Below are 10,588 nucleotides of genomic sequence, written 5' to 3' on the forward strand. Positions count from 1 at the left end.
AAAAAAATTTTTTTAATAAAAAATAAATAATAAGTAAAAACATTTTTGTGTGTGGTACAGTATCTTATCTTCTTCTTCTGGTTTTGTAATGAATATCTGTTTTATTGCATTTTGATCTGAGTATTTTATTTTATAGTATTTCTACTTTGGAGAAGTTTTATAATTTCTCTGTTGTCTCATATACAGAAAATTCCTGAATATTCCATGGACAGCTTTCACAAAGGGTATATACTTTCTGTGTTCAGACTGCAGAGCTCAATATGTAAATCAATCAGATTTGTGTTACTAATTACATTTTGGTATCTCCTCTATCCTTATTTGTTGAAGAAAATGTGAACAAAGGAGGCCTATGCCCTTTCCCGGAGTAGAGGCTAAGGAAGTGTTGAAACCCGAGACTCTCAATATGGTACCAGAGCAGAAGAAATGTTACTGCGGTTACTTCACAGCCCGGAGCATCCTGTGGGAGTGGCAGAGTGACCTCCTTTGCTTCGGAGTGGGAAATGGAAATAGGGTGGAGGGAGAGACAGGGGCATGGAGGTTCCCAAAAGGGAATGTTGCAACCCTTGTTAATCAGCAGTCTGAGACGGGTTATGCAATGGAATATTAGTAGATGTCAGCAGCGTGGACAAATGCCAGCTGTCCTTGCCCAGCACCACATGAATTCCCTCTCCCTGGGGCCTGGGGCCTGGGGAAGGAAGCCTCTAAGTGATTGAGATATAATGTCTGCCACCCAGTTGAATGGGACTTGACGAAGAAATTCCGTTCAGTTATAGAATAAGTAGTTTTTGTGTGTTCATTCCACATCGGTAGCTCCAGCTCAGATCTCTCTGTCGTTCCAGACTTGGATCCAGGTTAGGTTAGGTTTTTCAGCCCCAACCTGAGTGTCTCAAAACTAAACCCATCTCTGGTCATTATCTTCTCCTCCTCACCCCTCAGCTAAAACTTGCTCCTCTTAGCTTCTCTACTTTCTAGGTATTGTCCACATCCAATAAGTTGTCTGGGGCCGAAACCAGGCATTGTGGGAGTGGGCGTAGTCCAGAAAACGCTAAAGACTGGGGCACCTGCGTGGCTCAGTCGGTTAAGCGTCAGGTCATGATCTCGCAGTCCATGAGTTCAAGCCCCGCATCAGGCTCTGTGCTGACAGCTCAGAGCCTGAAGCCTGCTTCGGATTCTGTGTCTCCCTCTCCCTCTGCCCCTCACCTGCTCATACACTCTTTCTCACTCTCTCTCTCTCAAAAATAAATAAACATTAAAAATTAAAAAAAAAAAAAAGAAAACACTAAAGATCAAAAAACAACTAAGACGTATCCTTCCTCAGAATAGCCATAGATACTGGCGGTCACAGGGGAGACGATTAAAAACTCTACGTGCTTTTCTCATAGTTTGAAAACCCACTGTAGAGCACGATGCAATACTGTGGAGCAGAAGGGCCTAGGGATCCTGCCACACGAGCCAAATGCACTGACAAGGCTGGAGACTGGGGTGGGGGCGAGGAGGGGCCCACTACTTGCAGAGGGAACTGGAGAACAGGACAGGAGTTGCCAAGTGTGACAGAGGCTAATGGCTGAAGGGGGGAGGGCTCACGGAATGCTTTCATTGGCTGTTCTGGTCTTCACCCAAGTATTTGAGGCCAGGCAGAGTGACCGAGTCTGAATTCCACTAGGAAGGCCCCCGTGCATCAGGCTGCCTGCTCCTTCCCAGACAAAACTCAGGATTCTCTATGGCTCTCCAGGAATCCACGACGCCAGATATCTACCAGACGTATTTTGAACCCACAGTCTACCTGAACTACTTCAAGATGGGCCAGAGCCCTGTGGGTGATGAATGCCTCAATTTCCTACTAAAACACTACCACTCCATTTTTAAATCAGGTACTAGTTTCCTTGAACCCTGGAGGAGGTTTGTGGGGGGGAAGGGTAGGGATGCAAATTTAAAAATCAGATGCTGGTCTTCTTCAACCCCAGGGCGAGTTCCAGGGTGGGAGTGGGGCTAGGGGTGGGGAGAGAGGGTGGCTAGACAACTGACTGGAACTTTGGACCTGGAGACGTTGTAGACCCGCTCTATGGGATGAGTGTAGACGTACTTGATGTATAGCACGTGGTGGGATGCCCCAAACCGCTCTGAGGTCTCTGGGCAAGCTTTTCTCTTCCCATGAGGTTGAGGAGCTGTGACCTTTCATGGTCCTGAATAGTCCTGTCTTCTAACAAAAGAAGTCCCTAGCCAAAGAAGCTGCGCGGGGCATCAGAAAGCCCAGAAAGCCTCTTTCCAAATTCAGCATAGGAAGCGTTCACTCGCTCTTCTGTGTGATTACCACTGCGGCTCGTGGAGACATCGTGGGTGGGTGGCTCTCAGACTTGCCCCTTTGGGGAGAAAGGTGCTCGGCAGCCTGGACCACTAAAATCAAATAATGGGGATCTTTTCATGATTCACATGAGAAGGAAACATAACCCAATAGGTAGAATTCCCCCAATTAACAATCTCCTGCTATCAGATTTTCTTAAACCCTTGATGCTTGCCTCGGGTGAGCCTCCAAGGTAACACGAATGAAGGGGAAACAAGCAACACGTAGCAGCAGAATCCAGGAACAAAGGAGCAGGCCTAGCTCAGGGGTCAGGATCCCTCAGTCTAGCTGGTTTTTGGTCCTTGCTGCCTTGTTGTTTATCTTGGAAGCCCCTTGCCAGATTCCAAATGCTGCTGCTGTTTTGTGCTAACCCAGCCCCTCCCTGGCTGGAGAGAAGGGGAGGCCAAAGGCCCTGTGGGCAGGTCCGTATTCTCCTTCCACTTCTCACACTGCTAAGAGAGTTCCTAGGAATACAGTTGGTGCCCAATAAATGTCTGCTGATTGATCTTTGGAATGTTATAGATGGTCTCAGTGGGGCCATAGGACCCTTCAGTGAAGAGTGCTTGGAATGTGGAAGCCAGTGTCCCTGGGAATGTGACCAGATTCCTTCTCTGAACACTTATTTACAGTGGTAAATTGGCAGTTGAAATGACAAAGCTGGTCCTCTAGTAATAGTTCCCCCCTCACCCACCCCAGATAGGCTCTCCTGCTGCTCACTCTCCCCTCCTTCCTCCGTCTCCACGCCCAGTGCTGGCAGTGTGTGCGGTACCTAAGGCTGTCCGGGCAGGCAGTACCCCGAATGCTGGAGTTTACGGTCCCAAATGATTGACTCCTACAGCCTCTCCAAGTGAGAAAGAGAGAGAGGAGCCTTTGGGAGGCCCTCAGAGCGGTGCTTTGGTGCTGACGGCTTAGAACGTGTCTGTTCTGTAACAGGTGGGCTGAAAGGAAAGCTCCTGATTGACATTGGCTCTGGGCCCAGCATTTACCAGCTCCTCTCCGCCTGCGAGTGTTTCGAGGAGATCATTGCCACTGACTACACGGACAAGAACCGCCTGGAGCTGGAAAAGTGGCTGAAGAAGATTCCAGGGGCATTTGACTGGTCCCCAGTGGTGAAACATGCGTGTGAGCTTGAGGGGGACAGGTAAGGGGTTTGTGGTTTGCTTCGGGGTCGCCAGGACGCGAGCTGCACTTAGCTCTCCGAATCGAGAACTTATCACGGGCCTCGTGTGGAAATGGCAAGGCAGGTGGGGACTAAGAAGGAAGGAAGTTAGCGGGGCCCCAAGAAGAAGAATGGAGGAAGAGGGTGACGTGAATCCAGTAAAGAACGAAAGAGGGAACAGAAACAGATGGTTATAGACAGACCCAGAGCCAAAAGGGAATTGTCATGAGTGCCTACCGAGAATGCCAAGGCGTGACCCAAGGCTGATGTGGACCTACAGGGTGGCAGCCAGCTGGTGGTTGAGGGCAGACAGCCGTTCTGATTGGCCAATGGCCTGCTGTTCCAATTACAACCTGCAGGTGGCTCCAGACTCATGGAATCTTTCTGTAGATCGCAAGAGGCGGGCCTAAAATTAAGACCTTGAATAATTTCAGGGCACCAGGAAGGTCCACCATGGCACCTCCACTCCCCGAATAACATTCTCCCCAGTTAGGTAAGATGGTTGCAGACATACATTGATCATGATTCCTTTTGCCTAGACTGTGACTTTTTAAAAATATAGAACTGTAAAGAGTAAACCTTTAAGTGCCAGTCCTCATTGTACCTCAATATGAATGGGTCCTGTGTGCAGAGAAGAGGTGTAGGTAAGAAGAGAATGTATAAAGTGATGAGGAGGTTGAGTGGGGTGGCCAGGAGACACGGGGAGACCCCGGAGGCCCCCAGCAAAGGCGGCCAAGCTGGCTCTGTAGCTCTGCTCAGCTGACTTGAGGCTGACTTTCCATTTCTTGTTGCACTTACCAGGGTCATTTAAACATGGGCCTAGTGGAGAGAGAAAAGCCATGTGCCAGGCATGCATTGCTCAGTGAGGGCCTACAGGTGGAAAGGTCGGGGTTTCCAGGTCCTCGGCTTTGACTTTGTCCACAGCTGCCTTCATGACTGTACCCCTTTCTGGGACTCAGTTTCCTGGTCTGTAAGTCTGGTGACTTGATATTCTGGGAATCCGTGTGAAAGGCAGAGAATGGCGAGTGTGATGTACGCCTCTTGCACGATGAGGCTGACCCAGCTGGCCACCCTTCCCTCTTCCCTCCACCCAGAGACAAGTGGGCTGAGAAGGAGGAGCGGCTCAGGAGAACCGTGCGACAGGTGCTCAAGTGCGACGTTCATAAAGAGCAGCCCCTGGAACCCGCAGTGCTGCCCCTGGCGGACTGCGTCCTCTCCTCCCTGTGTCTGGAGGCTGCCTGCCTCACCGAGGAGGCCTTCCGGGCTGCCCTGCGTCACCTCAGGACCCTGCTCCGGCCCAGGGGCCATCTGGTGCTGGGCGGGACCTTTGGCAGCAACTTCTTCATGGTAGGGGACAAGAAGTTCCCCTGTCTTCCCCTGAAGGAGAAATTGGTGTGTGAAGCTCTGCTGGCATCCGGCTTCACCATCGAGAAGCTGGAGACAACGACGCGGATGGCCGAGACCCTGTCGGATAAGGATTCAAACTACACGGGGTTGTTTGTCTTTGTGGCCCAGAGAAACGACTAACGTAGCCGACTCGGAAGGGGTGTGAGCGTGCAGGGTCCTTCGGCCACACCATTTGCTTTCCTCTGTGCTCAGTCGGCATTTTTTAGAACCCTTCCCAGCAAATGCTTTTAGAGTCTTATTATACATGATCGCCAGATAATTAGGGCTGTTCATCTCAAGCAGAGAACTTTATAATATCCTCTGCCGAAGTCCCAGGGTTGGGGAAGAATTGGGCCAGAGAAATAAAGCTTTGCCTCCCCTAGTTTTGAGGGCACCTCAGGGTTGCATGGGTGCGAAGAGGGTAGAGTCCCCACGCTCTTGTACATGAAGCATCTGTGGACTTCTCGCCTTCGGAGCTCATTCCTCATCCGCATCTTCACCCCCGCCGATGAGACCACTGTCCCGTCCAACAAAATGAAAAGAACACAGGCTTTGGCACAAGAAGACATGGATTTTGGTACTTGGCTCTTGTGATGATAGGTAGGCCATTAATATCTCAGAGCCCCAGTTTCCCCATATCTGAAATGGAAATATTAAGACCCTTCCCCAGACTTATTGTGACTCCCCAAATATATAACATGAACACACCTGGTAAATAACTATGTATGCGATGTCGTACTTGTTTTCACCGACCTTCCATGTGCGTGGAATAAGCAGTTCTAAAGGGAGTTGGAGAAGTTCTCCTTTGTCCAGTGCGACCCACCTAAGCCAGCTGGGGACAGGCATGGGGCACTTGGAAAAGACTTTTGAAGGAAGTAGCAACAGAGCAGTGAGATGTGAGGGGTGCGTGGGGAGTGAGCCAAGTAAAAGAATGGGGCAGGAATAGTCTACGAAGAGCAGTAGTGTGTGCTGAGACCAAGAAGAAATAACATAGTGCGTTTGGTGAACTTCAGGAAGAACTGACACCCGGGTACAAAATTGGTGGCACTGTCCCTGGAGGTCCCTGATAAAACACCCTGGGCTCTGGCGTAGTAGCTCAGACCAGCACTTCAAGTGGGCAGAGCATTTGCCCAAGCGGGGACGGTTAGTGGGAGGTGGGAAGTGGGTAAGCAAGTGATTTATTCATCCAACAAATATTTGTTGAGTGCCTGCGCAAAGCCAGGCACTGTGCGAGGAAAGTGTCAGAAAGTTTGCCAAGGGCTGGTCCTCACAGTAAACACAGTTGCAATATCTGAGGCCTTGATCACATTCTACCCCATGTCTGTGTATCTGTGTATATTCTTGTGTGTATATGTGGGCGTGTGTGTGTGTGCATGCATGAGCGATAGGAGAAGTTGACTCTCAAAGCCTAGGATCAGATTGGGAGTTAGCCACCAGTAGATGCACCCAGAGGCTGAGCGTGGGCACCTCCTCCAGGGAGAGCTCCGGGTGTACCCCGGAGTGTGCAGGCAGAGAGCTGGGCTGGGCTGGGAAAGCATAAAGCAAAGAGCAAGGGGGGGATGGGCATACAGGGAGGGTGTCGGGGGCAGCTGGTCTCGGCCTGACTGACTTGCCCAGGGCTCCACCTCACTGCTTCAAGTGTGGACATGCCTCCAGGGTGTGTTCTCCTGGGGCCCTGGGGTTCTGCTGTTAGTTACATGGGCGGTCCCTCAAGGAACTAAGGACTCCCTTTCATGATATTCAAGTTACCACTTATACCTTGTGGACTGAGTGAGTGGACACTGTGTTTGGCTTTCCGGGAGGTAGTCACTAGGGTAACAAGAAACACACTTCTGTTGAGGGCATGCTGAGTAGGCCTGGGACTCCCCTGCAAGGCAGGCTTTGCGTGGGAGACGGGTGGTGACGGGAAGCACACCACGGGGCAGGACTCATTCCTGCTCAGGGACTGAGGAAGGTGTCTCAGAGCAAGTGGTAGCCAAGATGAGTTCTAAGAGAGGGTGGTGGTTGGAAAGGTGCTCCCACCAGAAGAAATGCTACTGCTAAGAAACATGGCCTTAGGAGGACACCAGGCGATAGACGTGACGTTTTCTTTGCCTGTGGGATCCCTGTGAGAGAACACGGCGGGGGGGGGGGGGGGGCAAGGAAGGCTAGGAAGGTAGCTCAGGGCCATTGGCCTCCGTGAGCCTCTCCAGGGGGTAATCAGCGCTCCTCATTACTCATTTAGAATCTGCCATTTGTCAGGCCCTCAGAAGGTGAAAAATAAATATGACATATTCCTTGCCCTTGCTGGGCTCATTCACAGACAGTATGACAGCAGTGTTAGGAGGGAAGGGCACACGGAAGGTCATTCTTAATCTGGGGGAGATAAGGGAGGCCTCACAAAGAGGTGATGTTTCTTTTTAACATTTATTTATTTATTTTGAGTGAAAAGGCCAGTGGGAGAGGGGTGGAGAGAAGGAGAGAGAATCCCAAGCAAGCTCCGTGCTGTGAGCACAGAGCCCGATGTGGGGCTCAATCCCACAAACCGTGAGATCATGACCTTACCGAAATCTAGAGTTGGACGCTCAACCGACTGAACCACACAGGTGCACCACGAAGAGGTAATGTTTAAAGTGAGTCTTGAACTCACAGTAAGTACCCAATTGCCAGGCAAACAGACAGTGGGGCGGGGAGGTGGTCTGGGGTGTTGAAAGCATATCTGGTGGAAGAAGCAGCCCGGCCAAAGTGGGAGCCGAGGGGAGGACATCAGGCATGTTTGGGGGACCTAAGTCAGGAAACATAGAATAAGTGGCCATTCTATGCCTGTCCCTGTTTTGTATTCTGGAGGTAGAGTGAATGAGCCTTGCTGGGATGCACAGACCTAGACTGAGGTCTCGAACCTCTGGACAGCGCTGTGGGGGTGGGGCACCTAGGGGAGGGCCACCAAGCCCAGCAGTGTCCCCTCTCTGTAACAGAGCCCTCCACTGCTGCAGGGGAGGACACCTCTGGGTGCAGAGTCTACAAGCCGATGGAGCTGCCCCCTGCCTGTCCCCATCCTGTCTGCAAGCCTCCCCTGGAGAAATCCCCTTTACAGTGTTCAAGCCCTTTTCTGTTTTGCCTTCCAGTGGACGCCCCAGGCACTCAGATCTCCAGGGGAAAGAGCAGGCAGCGAGGGGGTGGCTGGCACACCCCTGGAAGACGAGGCAGGCCATCCACCTGACCATATGTGTCTGTACATGAGTGTGTCCTTCAGGGGAAGGAAGCAGGACAGCAGCATGGCTCCCTGGGGACCAGTCCTAAACCTGGTTTGGATTGTTTCCCTTGTCCTTCATGCTCTGGACACAAGGGGGCAGCGGAGCCTCGAGCTTGGTGCATTGCAAGGTCCATGGGGCAGATGACCGACTTCCCTCAACCTTGCTTGTCTGAGGCCTGCTCTCCTGTCCAACCTGATCTCTGAATGTGGGAATCAGGGAGAGGAGGGCCACAGCCCACCCAGAGGACTCTGATTTTCACTGACCTTCACTCAACCATGTGTAAGATGCCCTGCCCCCTCCCCTTCCGCAACATAAACTAAAGCCCAGGACCAGCTGACCCAGATCCTCAGGCTGAAGGATGAACCCATAAAGAGCTTGCATGACAGAGCAAGGGAGAGGCACCCTAGCTGGCTGCTGGAGTGGAATTCTTCTGGGCCCTCTCTAGCGTAGTGTAAATCTCCCCAAAGTTCATGAAGCAGGGGCAGGATGGCCAAGTGCAGTGGAGAGAGCCTGGCAAGTCCATCAGATCCACTCGACAGCTACTGATGCCAACGCATGTGTCAGGTCCCGTCGGTGCTAAGACTATGAGGGAGAATTGGCTTCAGCTCTTCCAAAAAGTTCACAGTCAGATGGGCAAATGGCCACTGCAGTGTGGTGTGGAATGTTCAGCACAAGAGAAAGCAGGACGGGGACTGGGGAACACAGAGGAGGTGAGTTAACCTAGATGTGGGGTGGGCTGAGGGAGGTCACAGAAGGCTGCCTGGAAGTAAAGCCCAGGTCGAGTCTTAAGGAAAAGTAGGTTTAGCCAAGCAATGGTAGACAGGGCTTTCCAGGCCAGGGGAAAATATGAGCAAGAGATCAAAGTCAAGAAACAACATGGGAGGGACATTAAAAGGCATTCCAGTGTCTGAAAACTTTCCAACATCACACCCTTTAAGATTGCAACCATTTTAATGGCACACGCCCTGCGCTCTGGCTCTTGCCCAAGTCTCCAGCCAGTTAAAATGGATTTCTGAACAGTTCTGTGCATTCCTACAGAAGCTTCGGAGAACTGACTTTTTCCAGGTTAGGACCTATAGAATTGTAACAAACTGTATGCTAGAGAAAAGACTGGAAGCTTGCAATTAAGTTTCTGGGTGGGGTCTATTCCTTCAGGACTTTCTACTACACAGTGCCTTATCAAGGGAGGAGGCACGTTTCAGAGGAATTCAGAGGTTAAGACTGTGAGCGATAATAAACTCAATTTTAAAAACAAAAACCATAAGGCTACATATTGATTAAGTAGGTTATGTAAAAATTAGATTGCTGATTGATGATAGGCCTGTAGCCAGTGAACAGGCAGACAGATTGGAAGAAAGAGTTGCAATGGATAAAACCAACAAGGAACCAATACCTTCTAGAATACACAAAAAGTAGCCAAGTCAAAATATGCAAATTTGGACTAGGAGGAAGTCCAAAGAAAAACAGGAGCAAGGATGTGATTAGGAAATTTATAGAAGAGGAATCTCCAAAAGTGAGCAACATTTTGCGGTGGATTGTGCAACTCTTCACTGATTTCTGTGTCTTCTCTTGTCTGGATTCCATTTCTTGGGTCCTTTGCCTCAGGCCATGGCATGGGTTCTGGCCCCAGGAATGTGAATGTATCTCTTGCCTACTCCAAGGGCTGAATGCGGAGAACTCAGTGGAGGCTTCTGGAAATGACAGGGCTGCACTGTAGAAGTCTGACTGCCTGGAGCCGTATCCCTCCCCGGACCCCTTCCACACTGGACTGTGAAGTGAACAGAGATATATAAGCATTTACTTTGTTCAGCCACTGAGATGTGGGAGTTGTTACATCAACTAGCTTACCTCACTGATGTGCACACTTAGAGGTGCTCCAACTGATCAGAGAAAGGTGGAATGTTAAAGAACTATAGGGGCACCTGGCTGGCTCAGTGGTAGAGCATGTAACTCTTGATCTCAGGGTGGTACGTTCAAGCCCCCCCATTAGGCATGGAACCTACTTTTTTTTTTTTAATGTTTTATTTATTTCTAGGAGAGAGAGGGAGACAGCGTGAACAGGAGAGGGTCAGAGAGAGAGGGAGTCACAGACTGAAACAGGCTCCAGGCTCTGAGCTGGCAGTCAGCACAGAGCCCGACGCGGGGCTCAAACCCACGAACCGAGAGATCATGACCTAAGCGAAAGTCGGACGCTTAACCGACTAAGCCACCCAGGCGCCCCAGGCATGGAACCTACTTTTAAAAAATCATGTAACTTCACGGATTTTCAGTAGACTGGTAAAAACCGGCAAGGTAGATCATTCCAAGAATTTTGGCCGTGGTTGGAGGTGTGTATGGGTGTGTTGGTGATTATAGGAACTCCCAGGTACCGCTGGTGGGGATATAGACTGGTATAGGCTTGGCAGGAGGGACCCTGGTGGGTCTCACTAAAGTTACATATTTAACTGGCATGTGTCTCAGCATTTCTCC

The 10,588-nt window shown here is 50.6% G+C and overlaps 1 protein-coding gene across 1 annotated transcript; it reads left to right on the forward strand.

Moving 5' to 3' along the window:
* The first annotated feature begins 1,677 nt into the window (after positions 1–1,677).
* On the forward strand, positions 1,678–5,592 carry LOC120229900 (nicotinamide N-methyltransferase-like). The gene is made up of 3 exons (XM_039229221.1): positions 1,678–1,871; positions 3,275–3,482; positions 4,595–5,592. Exons 1-3 carry the CDS (start codon positions 1,721–1,723, stop codon positions 5,025–5,027), a joined length of 792 nt encoding a protein of 263 aa, XP_039085152.1. The 5' UTR covers positions 1,678–1,720; the 3' UTR covers positions 5,028–5,592.
* Positions 5,593–10,588: the final 4,996 nt, after the last annotated feature.

This window comes from Hyaena hyaena, unplaced genomic scaffold (assembly GCF_003009895.1).
Source record: "Hyaena hyaena isolate Hyena2069 unplaced genomic scaffold, ASM300989v1 scaffold_36, whole genome shotgun sequence".
Classification (NCBI taxonomy): Eukaryota; Metazoa; Chordata; class Mammalia; order Carnivora; family Hyaenidae; genus Hyaena; species Hyaena hyaena.